The sequence below is a fragment of the Motacilla alba genome, chromosome Z, assembly GCF_015832195.1.
Source record: "Motacilla alba alba isolate MOTALB_02 chromosome Z, Motacilla_alba_V1.0_pri, whole genome shotgun sequence".
NCBI classification, from domain to species: Eukaryota; Metazoa; Chordata; class Aves; order Passeriformes; family Motacillidae; genus Motacilla; species Motacilla alba.
Genome location: NC_052046.1, coordinates 60,640,753 through 60,667,665, shown reverse-complemented (window position 1 = coordinate 60,667,665; position 26,913 = coordinate 60,640,753). Strand labels below are relative to the sequence as shown.

The 26,913-nt window shown below is 36.9% G+C and overlaps 1 protein-coding gene across 1 annotated transcript in view; it reads left to right on the top strand.

The window, feature by feature from the left end:
- The window catches only part of SLC1A1 (solute carrier family 1 member 1), a 50,511-nt gene extending 24,141 nt beyond the window's left edge, over window positions 1-26,370 (top strand). Inside the window, exons 3-12 of the mRNA XM_038123393.1 lie at window positions 6,035-6,127; window positions 7,720-7,834; window positions 9,654-9,696; window positions 11,419-11,526; window positions 12,836-13,020; window positions 14,996-15,103; window positions 19,823-19,945; window positions 20,472-20,666; window positions 21,189-21,323; window positions 24,225-26,370. Coding sequence (XP_037979321.1) covers window positions 6,035-6,127; window positions 7,720-7,834; window positions 9,654-9,696; window positions 11,419-11,526; window positions 12,836-13,020; window positions 14,996-15,103; window positions 19,823-19,945; window positions 20,472-20,666; window positions 21,189-21,323; window positions 24,225-24,471 — 1,352 coding nt within the window. The 3' untranslated portion in view covers window positions 24,472-26,370. The remainder of the gene's footprint in view (window positions 1-6,034; window positions 6,128-7,719; window positions 7,835-9,653; window positions 9,697-11,418; window positions 11,527-12,835; window positions 13,021-14,995; window positions 15,104-19,822; window positions 19,946-20,471; window positions 20,667-21,188; window positions 21,324-24,224) is intronic.
- The last annotated feature ends 543 nt before the right edge of the window (window positions 26,371-26,913 follow it).

Here is a 26,913-nt window from a genome sequence, read left to right as displayed (position 1 = left end):
TGACAGTCAGGGCAAACTTGACAGTCAGGGCTTAACTACAACATCATGCAAATAAAAGGGCAAAATGGGAGAGAAAGGGCTCAGAGTCTGAAATGGGAAGAGGGAAAAATCATAGATGACTCAAAAATGTCTTCAGTAAAGCATAGGCTCTGAATTCAGCACAGTGATTGCCTCACTGCACTTATTTTCCAAATTGTATACAGAAGGATTTTCCCTTAAAAAAGTGGGCATAGACCAAGGAAAAAGGAAATACTGGGCCAAGAACAAAAGGAAAGAGGACAACTGGCTTTGGAATCCTTTATTTTCAGAAGCACTGAGAAAAACATTCTTCTGAATTTATGTTTGAACTGTCCCAAGTTTATAGGACAGCAGAAAGGACCTTTCCCTGGAGTGAAAAGAAAATTGTCTTGCTTGTGTCTATAACCCAACTATTAAATAATGACAACATTAACATGGAAATACGATGAAATCTAGTCTTACATGTGTGAGATGCCTTCCTTTCCGAGCAGTAGCTGGTTAAAGGTGGTGTAGCTCATGGAACAAGAATGCAAATTTGGATTCTCTTAGATACATAGAAGAATAAGAAAATAAGCAATAAGCTTGCTTGTTCAAGTAATAATCTTGCTCAACACTGGAGCTAGAATTTGGTGTTCACTCCTCAGATAAAAAGCATGTCAGTCTTCTGAAGTTGAAGGCCAAATACTCTTTTAGTATTGATAGCATTTCCCATTGCGAGTAGAAGATGGCAACTAATTCAAAACTTTCACTTGCATCTAAGAAAGATTGCTTTTATGCCCTGGTCACCAGCCTTGTGATGACCAGTGAATTAAATGAGAACTCTCAGTACTAGTGTCAGCACTCTTTTGGTTTTTTTTCTTATTACTTTTAAAGAATAAATATTACCTTTTTGTAACAACACATAACATAGTTCACCCCATCAATAAAATAACATTACTGCTTTTATATGAGACATTGTGGTCCCCTTAGAAGGATTGCCTATTGAAATTCTCTGTATGCATTTTAAGAATCACCTATGGTTTTCTATTTCTTTATGTCTTATGCAATATTCTGTAAAAACTTTTTGCTCTCCTGGATGCTCACCAATCATATAATTTCTATGATGTAGTGACTGCATATTGCAGTCAGAAGAGTCAAAATGGACATGAAGAAATAAAGTGTGAACACCTGGGAGAAGTTGAGAATTATTTTGTGATTTATCTAGTGACCACAGAAGTTCCTCAATTAGTCAGTAAGGCTGCTGGCAGCTTGGAGCAGTTTCAGGATGGTATTTTGCCTTTGAATCAGCATTGTGGTCATGGCTGAGAAGGTCTAAAAGCCATATAGTTCTATTCTTCAGGAACTTTTGTTGTTACATTTTTGTTACAATTGGGAATTAGATAGGGAATTAGATATCAGAACCCTGAGAGAACTGTGTGCAGTTGATATGGACCATACTTGAGTTGGTTTTCGTCAGAATTGAATTAGCTTCTAAAACTAATAGAGAAATATACCACGTGGCTGTCAGTAGTGTGAACTTGGGAGGACCTTGAGCCAGACTCTTCCTTCAGGCCTGGATCACTTAAGGAGAACAATTCAGTCAGTGCTAGAGGCTCGCTAAGTGGTGTTGAGAAAACTCACATCTTGATCCTCAAGTGTAGCTGTGCTGCAATGGATATACATAATGGATATACACAATGATCAATGTGTTGTGCAGATAAAGTGATGATCCTGTCAGCTTCCACCAGTCTTCAGAAGTTTGAGAACAGCTAAGTACTGCAAGATATGAACTTGATGATGGCACTGAAATTTGTAGAGCAGCAATAAAAAATGCCAGGGGGTCTAAGTATGATTATTTCTGTTGAACAGAGTCAACCACTGCACCAAATTTAAGATTAAATCTCTCATAATGTACTGAAAAAGAGCACCTGGAAGTATAAATCTGTGTGTATAGTTGCATGTATTCCAATCTATAGAATGGTATGACAAATTCTAAGGATGTAGGTGTTATCCCCTAGGGAACTATGAGGATGATATCTATTGGAAATCAGAAGATCCCTGTGATTGTTTCCAGTACTTCACAGGACTTGATCTCACAGGACCAAGGCACTGGTCTCACAAGAGCATTGTGAACAACTCTGGAATTACAGTGCTATGCTTCAAACCAAACCCATTTGGCCATTTGTATATATGCATTTTTACAGACCTCTAAAGTGAACATATTTTATGTTCAGTGGCTACGGGTAAAAAATTCTGGAACACCATGTTTCATATTTAAACTTAGTTTTGTTTAAATGAGACTATTCCCTTAGGTAGCTTTATCCAGTAGTATTTCAGGGAAAGAGTTTTAAACATGTACAATTTTAAAAATTGCTGCAGTGCAGCATTTCACTTTGGAAGAGTTTTGAGGTCCTTGTACAAGAAAGAGTAGAATAGAGAGACTTGATTTCACTGATTTTTTTGGGGTTGAATTCTTCTGCAAGTGTATGTGATACAAAATAGAGAAAACAGGGCAAAAAAAGAGAAGAGTACTAAGAGCTTCAAGCTGGAGACTGTAACACAGAAAACATGGGACGTGGACTGCAGAAGACTAGACAATCGATTCCAAAATTTGACTTCTGTAATTAAAACCTTAAATCTCTTCTGCTAAAATCATAGGGGCAGAGAGGTAGATAAATTAACAGATTTTAACATCAGTTGGTGTCTTTCGTGATGATCTCATTTACGCCTTTTTGTATCATAGCCACAGAATTGCATTTTGTGCTTCAGTGGCTACAGCTGAATTAGGAAATACTTAATAGGAAAATTTAAGGGACTAATCAGAAATAATTGCAGTTTTGAAATGCCATGGGATGGAGGAAAATCTATCATGCCTGTTCAAACTCTATACAGTAAATTATATTACCAATTTATCTGTTCAGACAAGTTTAAATTTGGGGATAGACTGAGGGAAGAAAAAACAAATACATTAGTTGTAAAAGTTTAGTGGTAATCCAAAGTAGATAACCAAACCTAATTATACTGCTTTTGTGATGTAATTTTGAATAACACTGCAGACTTTCCTTCTGAAGCGGCATATGTGCCCTGTTAGTTTGAGTAATTAGTGTTTTTCTGACCTGAAATTGGTGTTGTGTAGTAGTTTAGTACTACTAACTTTGTAGTTAGTAGTGTTTTAGTGCTTTGTTCAATACATCTTCTATTAACTCTTTCAGTTCCAAAGAAACTGTAAAGCTACGATGTAACTACAAAGGGAATCTCAATTTTCAGTTATCTTGAGAAAAAGGCTAATAGCTATAATTGTGTTATCAATTGCTCATTCATGACAGTAGGACATATCTGGATAGAAGTCCATTACTATGTATCGTATTTTCTCATGTGTAACAAGCTGTGTGCATCGCCCAGTGTAAACCTGTGTCTGTGGCACTTGTAGTGAATGCTGTTTCAGTCTCTGAATGGAATCATCATTCTGAATGCAGTTTTCAGAATACAGCAGCTTTCAAAAAATGCAAACCCCACACCTGTTTGGGATGACATCTGTCATCCCAAACCATAGTTGTACTTATTCAGCCATATCTGTCTGAATAATTTGTGTGGTTTTATGGTTACTAGCAGAGCAGCATCAAAATGACAATGGAAAGACAGGCTGGATCCTAGCACAGCTTGCTCACTAACAGGATCATTACCCAGTTTAAAAAGGCAGGGGCAAAGTTTACCCTTTATTATACCTCTGTAACTCCACTGAGCCTAACAGTTTGCAAAGGGATTTCATTTGGAGCCAGAAGAATTCCTGTCACAGGAATCTCTTTTCATATTTATTGTAGGATTTTTATAACTGACTACTCCAGGAAAATAACCTTTCATGATTATTAGGTTATTAGGCTCTTAACTAAGTCAACAAGACTGTCAGGCCAAAAAAAAAAAAAAAAAAAAAAAAAGGCGCACAAGTTTTATAATAAAATTCCATTATTTCCAAGTTTTTTTTATTTTTCATTAAAAGGTAGAGAATGGCGGCAATACCTGTTTGCTCTCTCTTAAAAAAATATGTGAATTCTTCCAAGTTAATTTATTAGGTGCAGAAGTTTCAACATTGATAGCCTTTGAAAATAGCCTATCCACAGAAAGCATTATTTGTTATTATTGGTGTGAATTGACACAATGAGGTAACCAAGGGAGCTGCAAAGTGACAGCTGAAATGCAAAGAGTAGATTTATTTCTTTACCTCACCAGCAATGCCGGTTGGCCGAGACACATAGAGACAGAGCTTCATTAGGCTTGGCTCATCCTAGCAGCCAGTGCAGGGGAAATGCTTGCAGCCTGCCTCGTTGTAACAGAAGGCTTCCTGCATGTCTGTGAGAGTGTGTTATCTCGCCATAGGAATTCCACTTCTCAAAACAGGCACAGGCTGAACAACACTAGGCATAATAAATGGAGTTTTCCCACACTGACATTTTTAGCATTCCCAGCTGCAAGGTCACTTTGGTCTAAACTATTCCCTCCTCCTCCCCAAATATTCCAGTTTTAACCGTTTCCTCCCAAGACAATCCATTCTCAGGAGTTCTTACTGCCATGATTTCCACAGCTGAGCCCACAGCAATGGAAAAGTCCTCCTTTCTACCTTTTCCTCCCCAGTTCCCAAGGTGCAAAATAGAAATCAAGGCCCAGATTCTGCATTTACTCTGTTATTCGTGCCTCAAACAATATCCTTACTGCTGACAGTTTCCTGTAATAGCTGTGGCATTGTTTTTCTCTGCATTAATCTGTATTCGTTTGCCATATGAATAGTTCATTGATTATCCTTATTTGCTTTACAAGTGAGAGAATCTTTGCATTATGATTTCTGTATATATGTGTAGTTCTTCTGTACTCAGTCTTATGACACACTATTCCATGGAAGACCCCAAGATAATCGGATTATGAAATAAAATAACCTTCATTCTTCCCTCTGATTATTGTTTGCATTTTGAATAACAATTAACAGAACTAGTAGGACATTATCTGAGTACTCTAGGCACAAGTTGTCAGTGCTGTTAATATACCTTCTGAATGAGACATCAACACATGGTTAAACTGTGCTTGCTAAGTTCCTTTTTGAGCTCAAAGATCAGTTAGTTACATGTATGCCAGATCTCTTGATTTTTCTTCCTTCATTTTTGAAACTATTTTTCCCTACAAAATCACACTTCTCTGAGGCTAAATATCTTCCTTGTGGTTTAGCTTTTGTATGCAAAGCAATCTAGCCAGTCTTTGATAAATTGATTCAATAAACATACAAATATTATTGGATCACAAATGTATAATAAAGAGGTAGCAGTGAATTATTAACTAATGCTGTTATAAATAGACAAGTTTTGGAGTCAAAATGTTAATTTTGCCCTAGTTACTGATTTTACACATACAACTTTTATAATACCTGTCTCAGCACCTTCTCTACCTTCATTAGTAAATCTGCCATCTGTTCTTGACAACGACATGTACAGGTGGAGAAATGTGGACCACCCAAACTTCAGAAGAAGTTTTAGTCAAAAATTTAAAAACAGTAAACCTGTTAATGAAGACAAACTGACCAGAAATGATCCTTACTTGTCTGATGAGCCTTTGAGCCACCTGGGATAACAGGCCTGAGCAGCTCCCTTCACATGGCTTTTGGCTTTAAAGCCAAAATGTTACAGATCTGGAAAAAGTGAAGCTGTGAGTTAAGTGAATAAGGAAATAAATTGTGAGATACTCTTATAAACCAAAGAAGTCTAATTAATCACAAACATCAGGGAATCAAGAAAGTTCAATTGTCTTTGTCCTAGAAAAAAGGGAGAGGGGGTAAAGGGAAAACGATTTCTGCAAAGAAGCAGAAACAAATATGTTGGTCAGCTACAGATATTTTTCAGAAGTGCAAATGTCAATTAAGTATTTAGAAACATCTTGAATAAAGAAAAATTTTCTGCATAGAAGTAAGAGACAATAATTACTTCTCTCTACAAAAATTACAACATTCTTATGAGACTGGTTTTTATTGTTTTGTTTCTGTGGCTGTTTTTTGCAGGTGTTGCTGCTTTGGATTCCAACATTTCTGGGAAGATTGGTTTGAGAGCAGTTGTATATTATTTCTGCACAACAGTCATTGCTGTAATATTAGGTACTCTGTGATTCTGTAACTTTTTAAATAATTAGCATTGCCTAATTACAAATGTACTGCACTGTGACATTACTAATTTCCCAAGACAGGATGTGGAAATGAGATGGGGAATCATACCAGTAGTGACATTACCTGTAGTCCTATACAGGGAGGAGCTAGTCCTGCTGTCCATGGCTGGGGCTGTGTTCATATCCAGTGTGAAGCCACAGGCAATTTCACCATATATTTCAGCTCAGGGGAGATTAGGAGCTGTCTGCTGAGGTAAAAAATGACCAGCAGTGAGAAAGCTCAATGAATGTCAAAGGCCAACCTTAAATACAAAGTGAATTTCTTCAATAGCAAAACTGATAGCCTGTTCCTAATTCTCAGATTGGAAAATATGTAGTGTGTCACACCTGAAAGAATGACAGAAAATACTGGTTCTTTGGTCATCTTGTTTCTTTCCTTAAAGGTTCTTTCCTTCTCTGTCACTGCCAGGTTCCAATCCTACATCTCCAAAATTCTCATCTCCTCTTACAGGAAGTTCATTCCTGACAAGCAACATTGACATGTTCTGTATTTGCTTTAAGAAATATCATCAGCCTGCCTTCTTAAATAAGAAACAAAATAAAACAATTTATCTTATATGTCTGGGTAATTTCTGTGAATATATAAGAAGGAATACTATATAAAGACTAATATTAGTACGTATCTAACTTTGAAATTGTCCCACCTTTGGATGAAGTGTTAAACTAGACGATCTCCCAAGGTCCTTGCCATTTTAAGTTGTTCCATGGCATTATGACATTACTTGTTTCATAATGTAGAGCTTTGCAAATACATACTGGTTTCATTCATTAGAAAGACTTGTTCCTGCCTGGTTGAAGGGTCATCCAAACAGCTCTTTCTCCCTTCTTCCTCCCTTCACTGAAATTTAGTAGTTTCATTTGCTTTGGCTTTCTTTGGACTTGTATAAGAAAAAAAAAATTGGAGAATTTGGAGAATAACAATAGTTAAAAAATGTTTAAAAGGGAGGCACTAAAGTAAATGAAAAATTTGTCATTGGTTTCAGTATTTACCAGGTCAAATCTAGTATTTCTTAATCTACGATTTTTTTTTTATTTCTTTCCTTTTCTGAAGCCTTCTCTTACATAACTATATTGCTACCTAACTTTGATGAAACACCCTGTGACTCTGGGGTGCAGAGTGCACTTGTGATTGATATCTGAAAGCTAGTAACAAAAAGAGCTACATAAAGGAAAAGGCAATAGCTATTAGATATATTCACTCTGCAAAAGTTGCAGCATACTCATCTGAAGCCCGGCTAAAGTAATTTACCCTCTGGTGAGCAGTAGTTATGTAGTTTGATACATACAAGAACAAAGCTAAAGTGGTAAAGTCCGGGGGCGAGCCTGCAAGTAGCTCCTGTACTAGGGGAACCCACACATTTAAGGACACCACCTGAAGACTTTTCTGCACATACCAGCAGAAGCACTCAGGGAAAGTGTTTATTGAGTTGAGTCCACAAAGAGTTTGGCTACACAGGATATACTGAGGAAGAATGTGCCAATGCCTCTGCTTGCACTGTGAGCTCTCTGCTTCTCCTTCTGCAGGGATTATCCTTGTTGTGACCATTAAACCTGGAGTGACTCAAAGAGCAAGTGAGATTGACAGAATGGGCAGTACCCCAGAAGTCAATACTGTTGATGCCTTGCTGGATCTGATCAGGTGAGATTTTAATTTTTAGTTTCCATATCCCCTTTGCAGAAGTCCAAATAAACACAAATAAAGTTGTGATATATAATACAATAAAATGCCTTCTGATACTGTTTGGATTAATAAGGGTAGTATTTCAACAAATTAGACATTTTAAAATTTGCTCAAATCAGTTTGTTTAAAAAAAATTCTCTTTACACCACAGAGTTCAGCTAATAAACCATTGATGAAAAATCCCTCCTTCACAGAAATTGGCATGCAAGATTTATCTATTTTGAGGAAATATCCATAAATGATTGGTGGATTACTGGTGGATTACAGATTGGCAGCTTCCGTGTCATCCAGCATAGACAACCAGCTGAAATTGCAGAGCTGTGCTTCCGCTCCTCAAGATGGCATGCAGAGTAACAGATGCAGTATGCAGATTTCCAGGGTTTCCACAGTCCAGAAGTTTGCTGCATCACCAGTATCTAAGGCAACCATATGATGTGTCTTTCCCCATTAGCATCATGGACAATGATAGATACTTTAAAAGTGGTTAGAAGAAGGAAACCCCTAGAAAAGTCTGTAGAAGACAGGTGCAGGTTTTCAGAGCTACTGTGTATAAGGGATTTGAAGAAAAATAACACCAATAAAGGCTGCATTTCCAATTGAGGCTAGAGGCTAGGTAGTACCTTAAAAAATATTTCTGTTGATTATTTTTTTCTTCTGGTGGATTTAGTCTCTATTCTGGGTCACTATTCCTGCCCATCATTTTGTCTTTGTAGAATTTTTACTTAACCTGTCATGTAAGAATCAACTGCCACATATCTAGTAGTTTGGGGGTTTGCTACAGATTATAGCTCAACTTCTTGCAAAGAAGTTGAAGACTGTAAATTACCAGTTAAGAGATCTGAAATTATCTTTTAAAGGAATTAGAATTGCCTACATATTTGTATTCAAAAATATGGATTAAAAGAATAGATTTAGGATTCAAAACCAGACAGTCTTGTAAAGATGAGGGGAAAACCCACACTAACACAAACTAATTTTGCTTTTGACTAGATTTTGCTTTTAAAACTTGAAAACCAAAGGCAGGAGTTTGTGAAAGATTTTCAGGGGAGATAAAAAAATTTCTGCTTCAGTATATAAATGCATTATATATATAAAATGCTTTTTCTGCACTGGATTGGATATTTACCAAATACTAATTAATGCTTTCTTTTTGCAATTGTTTGGATCTGAAATTGGCATTTGGAAAGAAGTCGCACAACTGCATTGCATTAATCTCTTGATTTTTCAGTGTGTGAAAATTGTTCTTGACACTAGAATAACATGGGAGAATTTACCATTAACCAATATTAATTTCTGAATTCAAAACTACAACAGAGCCCACCAAATATCTTATTCTTACACCACAGCCTTTGTAAGAGGTTTTTTATTTTTCTTTTCTGCCTATATTTGACATATCCTATAAAGATGGTGTGCCTGTATTCCTTATGCAAGTCAAGGAGATAATGTAGCAGGGATGAAATACACTGGGTTTAGTAGCTTACCAACAGAAATGTCAAGTACTAAAAAATAAGCCCAAAAGTTCAACAAGTGCAAGCAGGAAAACAGTCATTGGGACTCTTAAACCCTTAATTTCTTTGGAAAAAAAAATTATCTATCTATCTATCCATCCATCTATCTATCCATCTATCTATACCTGGTGATGCTAAGTATACTCCTTTCTGCTAAAAGAAACAAAACATGGTCTGTTTTTAAGCATCAAATTTTATCATTTTGTTTATAGCAAACAGCTTTTCCTTGGTATGCTGTAGTATTGAAATGCTTCTATGCTTGTTAACAGGAATATGTTCCCAGAGAACCTTGTTCAGGCCTGTTTCCAACAGGTAAGTTTGAACATCCCTCTTTATTTCTGTAGTTTTCACTGTTAACCACAAATTATTTTCTTATGTCCCAAAAAAGTTGTCAGGCAAGACTTCTTTCTGAGAAGTCCAGGAATATCTTCATCTTCTATAAAAAGATGGGGGTTTAAGGCATCTTGGTTCCATTTCCATTATGATAAACACTCTGCTATCAGCTATTAAGTCCCAAAAAGGCACTGTTTAAGAGCTGGATGCAGAAAACAAGCAGTGTGTAAAATAGGATGTTTCCTTTTGGGACAACAAGAGTTAGAAAAACCACCTTATGAGGATTAGTTTCCTTGTTCTTAAGATCCCTCTGTGTCTGATGAAGCCTGTGTAAGTTAACCCTCACCCTGAAGTGTCTCACATCTAATATCGACTGCCAGACCAAATCCTTTGAAAGAAAAGGATGATAACTAATAGTCTATTTGAGACATCTTTCAGGAAAAGTGAGTGTTGCGAGATGAAAGAGGAAACTTCTGTCTATATATTAGACTTATCAGTTAACCTTCCCCAGAAATTTATATCAGATGTGCTGCTGCACAACTCACTTTATAAAACTTCTCTATGTAGTTTTTGTCATCATTACTGGACACCCCACACTTAGGGGTCAGGCAGAATCTTTTAGGAATCCCAGAATGCTGGTGGCATTAAACTGTAGTTACTATTAAAGTCTTGATTTCTTAATGGATTATGATTAGTATAGCACAGAACTTTCAATCAGAATAGCACAGGATTTCTATGAGCAGAATCAGTGTAGAATAGTTTTATAATAGCATGATTTAACTTGTTTTCTAATCACCTGGAGCCACTGCATATTTGGTCAAATCTTAATACTTCATTTGCTGTATAATATACTTCATTTGCAACTATAATCTAGGCTTGAAAACATAAAAGAATGCAGGTTGGTCACGCAGTCATCAAAGGAAACAGCCAATGGTGGAAGCATCCCTGACCACCAGGTCTCACTTTCCTGCAGCAGTTTTGGTCCAAGTTACTCACTAGGACTTGTACCTGCTTGGTTTTATGGACAGTGTACTTGTTGCTATTACACTTGCCTGTTCTGTGACTGCATCATCAACACCACTCGTCTGGCTGGGTGCCTGGAACATTTAAGACAAATAAGGAGAGGAGTAGTCAGCCTAGTGCCAGGAATCTGGAGGCTAGTAGGAAGCAGAAGAGTAAGTCTGTTAAGTTTGTCTGCTTGGTGCACAGGACCTTGAAGACCTGGTAATGAGGGGAAAGGGAAATATGTAACCCATTTGACCACTAAGAATGGCTGTTTGCCTGCCATAGTGGCATTAGTTATGCTGACCACATCACCAAGGGCCTCTCCTGGCATGGCTGTTAGCAATTATCTCCAGACTGTTCCAGCAAAAAATTCTTGCCATTGTCAGGAGCTCTAGCTCATGCCCTGCAAGACTGCAGCACATCCATGGGGTATCCAGGATCCTGGGGACCAGAATTCATAGCATATTATTTGTGAACCTCATTTTTGATCTACACCTTCTGAGGTACAGAGCTCTGATGGCTCTCATGAATTGGGAAATAAAGTCTTTATGTTTGCTACCTTCAGGTTCAATTGTTTGGTTTTTTTTTCTTTATTTTTACTGGGCCTTTGTCTATTCTTCAGTTTTCTCTATTCTTCTGTCTGTTCTTCATTTTTCTAAATAAGTTCTTCTGGATTTTTTTTAAAAACCTTTCCAGTATAAAACCAAACGTGAAAAAGTTAAAACTACAACTTCTGTAGATAAAAATAGCTCCATATTCCGAGAGGAACCCACTACAATGGCTACGACAGCAAAGGCTTCAGAGGTACGACCTTTTATCCTTTTATTCCTTCATAATATATGAAGTAGGAAAAAGAAACATAGACTAAATTTGGTTTATTTCATGTGGTTAGTGATGAAGAAATGATTGGAAATAGCACATAGATGGATTTTAACAAGAGCACAGAAGTTAATTAGTAAATGCTTGGAGGTCCTTCCAGTAGGTTTAAGAACACCAGAGGATCCCATGGGTAATTGACCAGTCCAAAGAAAATAAATGAAGATTGATTACATTTATCTGCTTATGAATTAACAGTTTTCTGAGAAATTCAACACTCACTGTGGAAAGACTAGATGCATATCACCATGAGATGTTTGAGTAGCAATGACTGTAATTGTAAGCACTAAAAATGAAAATTAGTTGAAAATAATAATAAATATTTTTAATGGAAAACAAAACTATATAAAGCATTTGTTAATTAATAGCTTTTACTCTGAAAAAAAAATGTACAGAAACAAAAGTGAAGAAGATATTTAAGAAGCCTTTCATTAGAGGTGTGGAAAGCTTATGGGTGTTAATGGTGTATGAAATCTAGACTTACTCTGGAGGAGAGGAAGAAAGGAATTCAATAGAATGTGGACACAGAACTATAAACAATACCAAATCAATATACATTTTATTATACTCCTTCCAAATTTCATCTCAAAGTAATTATAGCATGAGAAGATGAGCTATATGAAGAGATATCAGTTAAATCCTGAACCTGAATGTAGTGAAGAATTGCACCCTTTTGTTGATATGTTCATGCTGCACAGAAGAATGTATGAATACCTCTTTAGTAGGCTTTTTATGTTATGTGCACACAATTCTCCTATAAATTATGCAATTACACTGATGTCCCAGTTGTTAGGCAGTGGTGAATTTTTCTTAGATCCAGATACAAACCCTTGAGTTTCTCAGAAACAAACTCAAGGATTCTACGTCAGTGTTTTACTTTCCAGTGGGGAGTAAATCTTGAGTGTAGAGGAGTAAATCTTGAAAGCATGACTGTGGATACTTAGACCTTGTCATACCTCCTGTCAGAAGTTTATAGAAAGGACAACATAATTAGGGGTGCTTTACTTCCTGCTGAGGTTTGGTCAGATCCATGCATGGCTTTAAAATACAAAGTGTTCAAGTTCAGTTTAGTGTATTTCTGAACTTGCCCACTTGGCAATTTCAGAAAGTCAGGAGAGTGGCTGGGAAAGAGCTTCATATCTTTCAAAAAAATCTAAATGTGTTTTCGTTTTAGAACTCTTTAAAGTAAATTCATTATTTTCAGATAGTATTTTTTTCTTTTGATTCCAATTTACAGAACAAAACCCAAGAATATAAAATTGTGGGGGTGTATTCCAACGGTATCAATGCGCTGGGGTTGATTGTCTTTTGCCTTGTTTTTGGAGTGGTTATTGGGAAAATGGGAGAAAAAGGACAAGTGCTGATGGATTTCTTCAACGCGCTGAATGAAGCTACAATGAGAATAGTTCAGATAATTATGTGGTAAGTTCAAGGATATACTAGCATTTTCCAACAACTTCTTTAAGTGGATTTTGCCACTGAAGAGATAAGAGCAGACTCAGACCTCATGTTTGCTTTTGCATAGTGCTTTACAGAAAGCAGCTTTCAAATAAAGACTGGTAAAAATTTTCCTTTCTACAGAATTTGATCCTTTTACTGGAGACAGGGCTTCTTAATATATACTAAAGGAGCAGTCCTGTTGGTTCCCAGGAAACCTGAGTTTTATAGACATTCTTGCTAGACGTTTATAAAATACTAGTGCACTAGTCATTTGAGGCCTCTTTTGAGGACAAGCATTACCACTCATATGCCCTTCCGAGTCTTGAATATTGTTCCCTGACATTATGTTCACTGGATGGCTGTATTGGATCTAAGTTTATTTAGAAATCTGTATTAATATGCAAGCCACAGCACAGAGAAAAATTCAAAATGGTACGCAAAATACAACTTAGTATCCTTTACCTCCTCTCCTGATAATAGGTTTTGTGAGATTACGTTCTCATAATATTCTCAGACAAGAAAAACAAATTTAAAATACAGAAACTCGTCTGATAGTGTTTGGTTGGACTTTGCAGCTATTAATAGAATTTTGTCTGTGCAAATCACAATTACAGGATCAGGTCTATAAATACACACAATTCCTTCCAGAGTTTGATCCTACATGCAGAGTGCCTTGTGTCACTTATTACAATACTCTGCTGATGTGCACATTTCATACCAAGTACCATGTCAGATCTGACCCTTCCATGGGTTTTTCTTACATCCCAGCATACTGAGATGTCTGTAAAACAGCAAACCTGTCCAGGGTTTGCACAATTCTTGCTTCCTTAAAGAAAGGTAAATTAATTTCTGCAACTGGTCCTGTGCTTAGCAGCTAGTTTAGTCCCAGGCTAAGTTAAAGCCCTGTGAGATAGGCTGTCTCACTCTGCAGAAAATTACCTACAACAAAACTCCAGACTTAGCACATGCCATACAGGAATTTACTTATAAATTGATTATCCATTTTCTTGCATGGGCTAGAAGCTGTGGCTACAGGCTTCCTGAGTTTCTACAGATGTGGGAGCTGTTGTTTGAAACAAGATAGAGTTTTCTGCTGAAAGTATGAGGAATTAGTACTGTTTTCATCAAGGTCAGTGCTTAGAGGAACTAGGTATCCCTGCTTTCTACAGGGGTAAGATACAGTTTTGTTTATGAGATAGCACACATACATTTTATAAATTTATAATTTCTATTTTTAAATTGATACATTTGATATAGTCACAGATTTCTAGATTGATTTATACTGCTTAAAGCTCTGGAGTAATAGCTTGTCTCTGTGATGGCCTGCTCTGTGGAACCAAAAAAAAAATGTTAGCTGGTGCTAACATAATTCCTGATATTTCCCTTTAATTTAAAGTAGGCAGTAGGCTATGCAGCTGTTCAGATCCATGAGGCATGGCCTTGTGCCAGTTTACTTTATTCTGTGCAGGTGACACAGATATAGTATATAGCCCCCTGTGCTGCAGAGCAGCTCCTGTAACTACAGGAGACCTTTCCCATCTGTGTGTGATTGCAGACTAGACAGACACTGGTCTCAACCCTGCAGACTTCCACCCCCAGGGAGCCTGTGGCTATACATGAACATTTGCTGTAACAGGGTATATGCCCATACCCCTTCCCAACTTCTGTGTATTCTGTGACACCAAGTTATACTAGGTAAGACTACAAGTAGAGTTACATTTACTTTTATTTTCCAGTCTTTTTTCATCACCTCTGTTGTAACCTTTCTGCAAATGAATAAAGTCCAATGTGTAACATAATTTAAGAAAAAAAAAAATCTGTTGTTGTCAAATAGGATATCAAAACATATTTTTTATCTGTTTTAAAAAATTACTTACTCTGGGATAGAAATTATTTCATGGTAAGCATGCAGTATTTCTGAGAATGCATTTTTGAAAGCTTTATTTTTGCTTTCTAGGTATATGCCAATTGGTATCATGTTTTTAATTGCTGGGAAGATAATAGAAGTGGAGGACTGGGAAATCTTTCGTAAATTGGGTCTTTATATGGCTACAGTAATAAGTGGGTATGTCATTTCCTAAAGATGTATGCAGTTTTGGAGCTCAATTGATTACCACTCAATTATACACCACATCCACACAGTCTTCTAGGTCAGAGACAAAAATTCTCATCAGTGAAGATTATATGAGGATATGTGAAGATGGTTTGAATCCACGGTTTTGCTGGATGCATGTCCTGTTTTAAAAAGTCACTGCCTTGCATTCTTAAAAAACCCAAAACCCAAAAGCAAATTCCTTTCTTGCATTCACTGTTTCATCTTCACAGCTTGTGCTGAAGAAAATATTGTTGTATTAAAGGTGAGATTATGAATTATGTCTTACTGGGGCTTGCCAGCCTATCAAATGTATACAAATACGTGGGTTATGTTGGGAACCTCCATGGAATTTTTGGGCCCAAGGTGCTGCAGCACAGACCAAATTCCCTGCTGAATACAGATGCATAGTAAGAGCAGTGCACAATAAAGGATGCCAAAGAGACTGATCCCTTCCCTCCCCAGTACTGAGCAGAGAGCTGACATCAAGAGAAGCCCTGGGGATTGCACTGTTTGCTTATTCCTCCTCCAAGGTTAGGGTAGATGGTGAGGCTGCAAAAAGAGAAGTTGCAATCTGAACAACATAGCTAAGCATCAGAACTTTTTTTTCTATTCTTTTTTCTTAGTAGTTGTCTATGTAGAACAGTCTGGGTGGAGGAGGTTACACCTGCATAATGTGGAGACTTTCAGCAGTGGAACTTCAGAATAACTTAACTGCTCCAAGTGATAGGTTATAATACCAGGTTGTTATATATCTCTGAAGACTATCCTACAAAGGACTCTTTTGTCAGATGAATGGATATTACAGTCGTAATAATATAAATGTGCTTAAATGTCTATTTCCAATTCAGTGAAGCATAGCCTTCTAGGCAGTCTTGGTTCATTACCTTAGCATCCACTCCTATAATTCCTTCAGTACACTAAGAATTTATATGTGTTTTTTCTTGAGACTAGGTGCAAAATTGTTCAAGAGTTTCTTTCCCCACACTTTATGCATTTGCATGCTATTCTTCAAATGTCATTCACACACTTTCTGACAGCCAAGCAAAGAGAATGGTAATATATTAGTCTTAAATGCAAACTACTTTATAAATAGTCAAGAAGGATCTCTGGGGTTTTAACATTAATCTGTGCTAGATAAGCACATTTATTTCAAGGCTGTTGTTTTGTTTTATTCATAAGCCAGTATGTTTGGACTAGCTGTTTGAAAATCAGAGAGAAAATTTATTTCTAAATAAGAATTACTGCTCCAGAAATAGCACTGATTCATGACTTTTTCAAAATGTTACAGAGATGAGTGCAAGTTATGTTCATCTAATGCATTATGCAGTTTTTTGTGAGTATTTCTTTGCACTTGGAAAATAAGTCAGATTTTTACAGGTTTCGAAAGCTGATATTTACCAAGAGATGGTAAATCAAGACTCTAATATTTTCTATACAAATTATAAATGACACCCCAACCACAAGGTAGATAGAAATCATTGACAGAATGGCAGTGTATTACTTCTGCAGGTTTTCTATGTCGTTAACTCCAGTTAAATCAGAGGAGGAATATATTGAATGGATTACTACTGCCTTTTGACTTCAGTTTTACATCAGATGGCAAGTTTTAGTTTTAGATGTGATAGCAAGTTTTATGAATATTTAGTTATCAGTCACTGGTTACAGGTTACTATTTGTATTGCGACAAGGCAAGTTTTCCTTAAGATGTGTGTGAAGAAACAGTGCCTTCTCCAAAGCATTTTGATTGCAAAGTAAATTGCCATTGCATAGCCTCCTGTTTAGCTGGTAACCATTAGTTTGACAGGCACAACAATTTTAAGTAGATCCCCAGGTGAGATCAAAAACATTAGTGAGCACATTTGCATCCTTGGAGTGAAAAATTCTCTGTTCCTCCAAATATGATCATTTCCCCTGATGGGTGCTGAGGCAGATCTCTGCAGCATTTCTGCCTCCTGCAGAGCAGCCTCCCATGAGTGCTGCTCAAGGCATTGTGGATAACGGCAGCATATTCTCTGCAAAACTGATAATCAGGGAGATCATGTAATAATCAGATCATGGGAGCAGATATGGACACATACACACAAGGCTGTAGGCTGCAGGGAAGAGGTGCTTGTTCTACATTTTTCAGCCTGCAAGAATACTCTTTTTTCTTACCTTTCAGGAAATAGGAGAAATGTTGCTCTTTGTCTGGGTTTCTTAAAAACTGCTGTTCACACCATCATTTTGGTTTTCATTCTTATGTGTTGACCCTGTCTGCAGTGTATTCTGTTCACTGGTGTCTTCTGTAACTGCTTATTATCATCCTCTCTTTAAGCTTGAACCTGAAAATAACAGGTTATCTTAAATGTTTCTTGTATTCCTTATCAAGATATTTGTCCTATCCTCTGCTTTCTTTTCTTTTATCTACTTAACCAGCTCACCTTCTTCCCAACTTAATTATTCATGATCTTTCATAGCCTCAGCCCTACCAGCTCATCTCAGTCTCTCTGTCTCATTCAGGTCACCATGAGGGAACAGACTTTCCCCAGCATCTTTGGTGCAATTTGCCACCAAGTAACTCAAATCTCTCATCATTAATGGTTGTAGAGTCAGGACGAGGACATATTAGAAGTTACAGCAGAGGAAAGTCAAAATGGAGACATAACTTAAGTGGCAGAGGGAACTCAGGCTGAAGTGGGAGGGAAAAAAAAGAAAAAGAAAGAAAAAAAAAAAAAGCTGCAGCAAGTAGACTCTCCTTGCCTGTGCCTTTGTCTCTTCTGAATGCAGCAAGGCAGCTGTATCCCTGTAAGAGATATTGCTATATGGAATGGCAGCTTGGGATTCTGAGGGACATGATTCTTTCTAACTTAAAAATTAATGCTATAGAATTTCTATTTTCAATTGCTGATTATGATTTTGGTATAAAAAATTATGCTGCTTGCTGATAATTGCATTTTTTGAACAAAAATAAATATTACCTAAAATTTGTTTCAGGAAAACCAGTAATAGCAAAGCAGATACATAAAAATACTTTATTTTGAATAATGTCATGTTCATGCTGCTTCTAAAAAGGTGCAAATCTAAATATTTCAAATTACTAAGTATTTCAAATAACTAAGCTTTTAGACTTAGACATACTTGAAATGCTTACTCTCATTAACATTTTATTAAGACAGCAAATGGCACCCATACGACTTTTATTTTTTTTCCTATATTCAGTGTGTTCTCAGGCATGTCACAAACCTAGCAATTTATACAATGATGCCTTGTGGTGGTGCATGTATAAATTGCTAGATTTCTTTCTAGAGTTATTTACAAAATTTTATCAAGACATGTTGCATGCTATTATTTACATTCCAGTAATTAAGTCATATGACTCTACAATTCTATTATATGTTCCCATACAGAATGAAAACATCAATGCCTTTCCTTTTGAAAAAGATAATTTTTCAAGGAAACAAATATGTAGGTTTTGTGGATGATTTTTGATGCCATTGTGGATTTCTCTACTGTGACAACTGGTCTCTTAATTGTCTGGTTTTGGCAGAACAAATAGTGCCATGATTTATTGCTATCTCTATCAAATGCTCTGAAATCATGAAGCATTATTACAACACAGGAATGTGCACATGAACATTTTGTGAGGACAGAATAAAAATTCCAAGGTCATGGGTGACAAGAGTTTTTGGGTTTATGTTTCCAGGCTATGTGATAATTCTTTTCATGAAAAGCGGATGTGCTATAATTGCAACCTTTGAACATAGGGAATAGTCACAGACCCTTCAAATACATTTCATTTCAAACGTACTTACAGCAGTCAGTTTACCTTTTATCTTAATGTCCACAAGCTCTGCATTCATGCACATTTAGGATTACTGCACAGTGTTCAAAATTAATGCATAAGTTGAAGGATGATTTTGTCCCTGAGACCTATACAAATACCCAGGCAAATACATCTGAGCTGCTAAAGTCAAGAGAGCTAGTTATCTTCTATGAGCCAATCCACCTAATTTTAAAAATTAATACTTTCAAAATATAGTTTTTCAGCATCTTACAACATTAAAAATGCTTAGATATATACGTCTCATTTAAACAGTCTCAAATACCCCACAACATTTTAATTGTAGACCTGAGCTTACACAGTTTTCCCCAGAGCAGATGTGGATTTTTCTAAAGGTCCATATTTGAAGTTTCTGCAGAAAGATGTGCATTTCAGCTGTCCCTGACTGGAAAGCATATTTACCTTATTTCTAAAACATGTTCTGTAAGGGCAGACAAGCTGAGAATAATAATTTGACTTGGTTTTCTGATTTGTCTCTGGTTTTCATTGTAAGGATTTGGGAGAAAAGAGAAGTGTTTTAGCGTTACTTCAAATCACCCTCTGCACATCACTTTAAATATTACATATTAGTTTAGGCTGCTCATTTATATCAGTTTAAAATTCTTTCCAAGTCAATTCTTGCTCAGCTTAGGAGAGACGATCCATATGTGGTCTCTCTCTCCTTTCCAAAAGGAAGTGTAGAACAGCATTAGTCTGCTTTTTATTAACATTGCATTCTCTCTAAATTTTGCACCTAGGTGTCACTAAAGTCACCTTTAGTGTTTCATAAGTATATTTGAGGACAGAGCTGGGTACCTATTATCACCATCTTAGTAAAGAAAGACAATGAGATGGATCTATTTGTTTAACTAGTTGATTTTATTTTGCAGACTTGCAATCCATTCCAGTATAGTTCTGCCGCTTATCTACTTAATAATAGTAAGGAAAAATCCTTTTCGGTTTGCCATGGGAATGGCTCAGGCACTTCTTACAGCCCTTATGATCTCTTCCAGGTAAACAAAAAAAATCTTTTCTGTAATGTTCTTAGTAATAATTGCATGGTCTGTGCTCTGATTTTATTGCTAATTTTTTAAAAGCCCTGGTATCAGCTGGACAGTTCTCAGTCCACTGGAGGCTGAAATACTGTTTTCATCATTATTTCTGTTGTACCCAAAGGACACTACAGAGTGCGTTAGCCTACACCAAATGAGAGTCTGCCTCTCCCTGGAGGAGGCAGTTCTTTGCCATTCAGTTCATTAGCCACAGACTTGACAGCATTTAAGCTGATGAACATTGTTTGTGACTACATACACCATGGCAATTTACCATGTAATTTTGAGAACAACTAACACTTAGCTATTTCTTCCAATAATTAGAAGGTATAACAAAAGTTGCTTTGCTTTTTCATGGTGCAGCCTTCCTTCCTGCCTTAGATCTCCTTTTGAGTCATAAAGCAGATCATGCTCTGAGCAAAAGGAAACATAATAGAAATGGTTTGTTGTTGTTTTCACTTATTTTATGTGTTTCATTGTGTGCCAGTTCAGCAACTTTGCCTGTCACCTTCCGCTGTGCAGAAGAAAAAAACTTGATTGACAAAAGAATCACAAGGTTCGTTCTTCCAGTTGGAGCTACCATCAACATGGATGGCACTGCTCTCTATGAAGCAGTAGCAGCCATATTTATTGCACAGCTGAATGACTTAGAACTGGATATTGGCCAAATAGTTACCATTAGGTAAGACTAAAGCCGTCACATGCATTTTGTGGGAAATGAGCTTTTTTGTGAATGGTACATAAACTTTGGATTCTCCATGGGAAAGTTTAAACTATCATTCACAGCACAAGAAATAACAAATATTCTCACTTCTTGATCCAAGGCCTAGCCAGTGCAACCTGATGGGGAGGTAGGATGGATCAGGATATACAGCTGGTATACAACACTGTTATGAAAATTGCCATTATTCTTCCCTGCAAACACTTGCAAACCTAACTCAGCCTCTATCTTTGATCCATCCAGTTTGCTTGCTAGACATGTGTTGCCTGTTATTCTGCAGTGTAACCATAAGAGTACATCATCAGAACATGGCTTGTCCTATAAGCTTGATACCAGACTTTGAGTAAATACTATTCAAGAGGAAAAACTGAAACATTTAGGCTTCTTTCTTGAAGTGAAATTAAACTATTTGTGCCAGAAAACAGAGTTTCTGTGAGTAACATGTATTCTGAATGCCTTTTCTGGGTTTTATTTGGGATTTAGCGTCACAGCTACAGCAGCCAGCATCGGGGCTGCAGGCGTGCCCCAAGCCGGACTCGTTACCATGGTGATTGTGCTGAGTGCCATTGGCCTGCCTGCCGAGGATGTTACTCTGATCATTGCAGTTGACTGGCTTCTGTAAGTTTAAGGCACCTCATATTTAATGGTTTTTTCCTTTTTCTTTTTCCCTATCTTTTTTTTTTTAATTTTTGCATTAGTTGCCTAGAAATGTGTGAGTCTGAGAAAGAAAGCAATAAAATCATTTAGTTGCAGAAAGTGGACAAATATTATTCTTATGGCCAGGCTTGTTCAGAGTTGAATGCAGTAATAGCTTTGATTGTGGGAGAAGTCCTCCATGGAATGGTAGTGAATAACCTCACATTCAGAGATGCTTTCTGCCTTAAAGTAGTGGTCACATCACTAATAAATCATGAGCATTATCCTCAAGACAGACAAATTTGACAGTACTAAGAAATGTCTCTAGAGTGTCAGACATGCCACCACATTATGCTTAACACATACAATGTTCATAAAAATCAAATGTAGCCACAAGTTCAAAGCACATGATATCCATAAACTGGCAGTGGAGCAAAACATGAACAAAGCAAAACTGACCATGGATTCCAGATGCACACATACAGCAGGTTGTACACATATCTGTGCTGCCAGCACTACTTTGCTAGGGCTGTTTTTCACAGGCCCAGCCCTCAGTCAACAAGCACACTTCTAAATTTGGAAAGTGATTCTTATGCCTAATCCAAACCATATCAGAACACTTCAAAACCTCTCAGTCACATTCATCTGCTCTTTCTGGAGAGAAACCTTTTCACCAGAAATCTTTTCTGTTCAAGTTACACCAGTGTGTATCTCTGCCACTTTAGCAAAAGACCAAAGAATCAGAGTGTATTCTGGAGGTCAGACGGCTATCAATGCTCAGTTTTGTCTCATGATACATAGGGTAACAGGATTCACAAGTTAACAAGTATACCTTCAGTTCTTTTGCCTCCTAAACTGTGTGAGCTTTTGTGGTCAGCCCAAGGTCTTTTTCGCCTGCAGTTTGCATGGCTAACATTTCACTGATATCAATCCAATGATCTTAATAATTTCGTAATATTTACATGTCTTCTTCCGGTTTATTTACACTCAAGATAAATGCCTTGCTGTTCCTCCTCTGGCCTTTCCAATCATTTTCTTGAAGGATTTCTGGTGGCAACCTATGTATTTCACAGATATATTTAATTTATTTGATTATATAACTCAATTTTGCAAATAGAGAGAAATGCCAGTCTCCAGAAAATCAGACCTGTTGTATGGATCCCAAGAATCAATTCAATTTATGTATAAGCATAATTTCTCCAAAGGAACCAGTTCCATTCACAAGTACATTCTCCCAGTCAGCTGCTTGGAACAGGGTCTAATAGTTTTGTTTGCTGTACTCCACAGTAATTTTGTTTTCTCCAGCTCTCTTCTATACCTAGTGGGCATTTAATATTTCTAAGGATAGTGCAGATCAGTACAAACCACTGGCTCAGAGCAGGTATCTAAAGAGTCTAAGAACACACAAATATATAATGGTTCTTTTATTCAAAGTATTTGCCCAGCCTCCTGCAAATTGCAGAACAGAGAGTTCCTGAGTTAGAAGTGATTTTTGTCTTCTTCTTCTATGAATTCCTCATTGCTTTGGGACCCATGTTTCCACAAGTCCTAGGGAGATGAATTCCACATCCTAATGATGCACAGATATAATTGAATTTTGTTAATTTTCATCTACACCCTAATAATTTCATTTGATGCCCTCTACTTACCTTATGGGAGTGAGAGAGAAAAAGAACAATACCCTATTTCTCAGAGCAATCATGCTTTATGGATCTGATCTTTACTCCACTTTAGAAGTCCATAGTTTTTGTGAGTTTTAGGCACAGTATTACTACATGGAAGGTACTTGTTCCACCATAAAACATACAAATAATTCAGGATATTTCTGTTTCTAATTAAGGCATTTTTCAGACTAAGATGTGTTTTGCTGTGTAAATTAAATTAAATAGAATAGTGCTATTATAACAGATGAGTTTCCAGTGCTGTTGATTTCCTCACTTGTCACACTGATACTACTGGAATATTTACTGCTCTCTCTTTTGTTCCCTACCATAAAATTTTGTTGCGCCTGGAAAACTTTTTTAGCACTAGAATTCAGCAGTATTGTAGAAGTATTGCAAAATATTGTAAATATATCCACCTCAATGTCTCTGCACAGAAAGAGAAACTTGTTCTGCTGCACAGCCTTTGTAGTGCTCTGTAGCTGAAAAGAAAAACAGGGAAGCATGGCCTTCCATCTCTCTATAGCATACTTCCACGTTGATTTTCAAACTTTGTTATGTTGCAAGGGTTTGTTGTTCCTCTGCCAAGTAGCAGCAGGTTTTTAAGGCCTGCATGTCACATTTCTGTCTGGAGAAAAATCAGTAGTGCAGGAGTATCATATTCCTCTAAGTGACTTTTTTAGTATAGGTTTGTCCTTCAGCCCTTTAGTCGGGAGAAGCTAGCAGAAGACAGGCCTTTCCCTTTCCAGGTTTGGGCCAGAATACTGGACATACTGGGCTAGGTGCTCTTTTGGCTGAGAACATGACTATTAGAATGACAAAAGGCACAATGCAGACTGTGCTGCTGCACCCTACAGTCTATCATTACAAAAGGGAACCAGCTTTGTAGCATACTTCAGGGGCCTGAGAGGTGATCCTTCCAACATTTTGTAAGGCTGTGCCACAGCAGTAGAATTACTGCTCTAACAGACAAGTGATGTGACTTGCAGTTTCGCATGTCCTGTACAAAATCATTTCTCATGAAAATTATTCCAGGCTTCTTCAAATACCTGTGGGTAAAATTCTGATTCTTGTTTTCAAAGACTATTTTCTTTTAACTGAATAATTACCAATATCTGCACTGGGAAGAAAACAGTGCTGCATGAGCTAGAGTACTTTACTTTTACTAAAAGGATTTTATAAACAACTGAATGGTTTGTCTGACAACTTTTTTGTTCCATAGGGATCGATTCAGAACAATGGTGAATGTCTTGGGAGATGCCTTTGGTACAGGAATAGTGGAGAAGCTCTCAAAAAAGGAGCTGGAGCAGATGGATGTCACCTCTGAAGTCAACATAGTCAATCCTTTTGCCTTGGAAACAGGAATACTTGATAATGATGAAACACAGGCCAAGAAATCTTACATCAATGGAGGCTTTGCTGTAGATAAATCTGATACCATATCCTTCACACAGACATCTCAGTTCTAAAGCCAGTAGCTTTCAGATAAAACAGGAGCACTAAGCATGGCCATATGCAATATCTCAAAAAGCTTAAAGGAAATTGAGAATGAATTACATCTCACATCTGATTTACCACACAGACTCTGATTCTCCTTACCAGTTCTGTCCCTTCTCATCATCTCCCTCAACAGTTTGAACTCACCATTGTTAGTCCTTACTGACAGGCTGAAGAAAAAGAAGACAGTTGTAAAATACTTTTTTTTTTTTTAATTATTATTATTATTATTATTTAGAATAGATACTATTCCTGAGGCTGTGAAATGCCTCTCTGGAATCAGCATGCTCATAAATGGGTCATTAGCTGGGACAGCCAAATGTGTTTTACTCAGGAGTAGCACAGCATTTTACACATTACCACATCACAAAGTACCTGTATGAAATCCCTTTTTACATCCTTGCCTTCTAAACAGGTTGCACTGTAACTTGATCATTTGCCAAAATGCTAATTTCTGCAGCTGAGGGGATACTACTTGCGTGATTCAGGAAAAAACAGACCAGAAGGGCCTTGAAATAAGTACATTTTACTGTGAATAGGGTTTAGTTTTTATTCAGTTGTGGAATAATTAGTCACTGAAAGAGGTCCAGTATTTATGTAGCTAAGTTTCCTCATACCTTTTATGTGAATGCCAGCTGCTGGTATAGGCCTTCAGATGCGAAATAAATTGCTCTGAGCTTGCTCTTCTGGCATTTGAAGAGCTTTTGTAAAGTGATACTTTATCTATTTAGGTCACCTTTGATGGCCTCCTTGTACATTTCCATCAGACACAGAAGCCCATTTTCTATTGTCCACTTATGATTTTAACAAAATATTAGTCAGCCCAAAAGTAAGAAGAGGTCATAAACACACAAGTGCAGACTGCAAATTCTAAATGTTTCTTCCTTGCAACAAAAGCAGATAGATATAGATATATATATACACACATATATCAAGAATATAGGAATGAGACCTTTCTCATAGAAGGAAGCCACTTTCACTAAACTCCTTACACTGGTTGGGTTTTTTTGGCTCTTTGGTTTAGTTTGTCAGTTGAACATGCAAGTTAATAGCTGCAACACCACTACAGTGCCAACCTGTCAACTAAACTGTATCTTATGAACCATTTCTGGACCTAGAAAATCATGTCCTCAGGTGGCTTGCTGTAAGATAAGAAGCACCAAGAACTTCCTCATTTAAAAACTCCATTTTCTATAACATTTTATACAAGATGTCCATGGTGCAAAAATCACTCTCTCAAGGGAGGAGCTGCTGTAACAAATTTTTTTCTGCCTTGCACATTGAAGTAGTTAGCCATTTTATATATAAATTAAACTGAAATTCATATATAGTTATTTCTTTGTGAAAAAGCTTGTGATAAGCATAAAATCACATTCATTTGCTAACAAAAATCCTTCCAAGTACCTGCAGTGTTATATACTCAATTCAATCCTACACTTTTGTATTTAGACAGACCAGAAGTGTGCCAAAGAGAACTGATTAAGAAGAAAATATTTACTGTAGATTTTGATAAATTGCACCTTAAATTAATGAGACATAATACTGTATTTAAATTTAACATCATAAACTATATGAAAACATTAATCTAAGTATTGGTAAATTTATACAATATAAAGAAAATGTACAGATTGAGTAAATCAATCTTTTACCTTTGCAGAAATAGTATGACAGTCTTTATTTGTGCAGCTTTGCTTATGGGAGGAAAAAGCCTACCAGTTTCCATGACTAGCCTATAAACTATGCCTTGTCTTTAATCAGCTTTTTAAGTCACTCCTTTATGATCACCTTATTATGTAGTCACCCTGTTAATGATGTCTTGTGAAAAGTGTTCCTAATGTGTTATAAATAAATAATTTCTCTCTTTACTCTTGTTTTAGCCTACTGTCTTCTCCTTAAGAGTTCCTTTAGCTATATCAAGAAAATCAAACCCCACTGAATTCAGGATTTATATTATTGTCTCTAGTGATTTAGCTGTAGTTTTGGCAAGAATTACTCTCTTCTTCCAATAAAATAGATGCTTAAGAGCAGAGTGCTGAGATTGTAAGAAACCCCTCTAACTACAGATGACCTGGATTTGAAGTATGCTATTATTAAACACAGGCTGAGCAGGTGATTGTTTAGCTATAACTTATTTATCTGGATCAGATTCAACAGAGCAGGTGTTGATGGTATGTTTTGCCATCTACTCATCTACTACATCTACAACCAAGAGACCAAAGCATATGCTGAAGATTCTCTTAAGTCCAGGGATGCTTTTCTTGACACTGTATTGCAAGTATGTACGTTCTATATATGTGGAAACACCCTGCTTGAGTAACCTCTTTTCCATAGTCTCCTGGTCTGGAAGATTTGGAGAGTGGTGAAAAATCACTGTTAGAAAGGCATCTGCAGATTTTGGCCCTTTACACCATGTT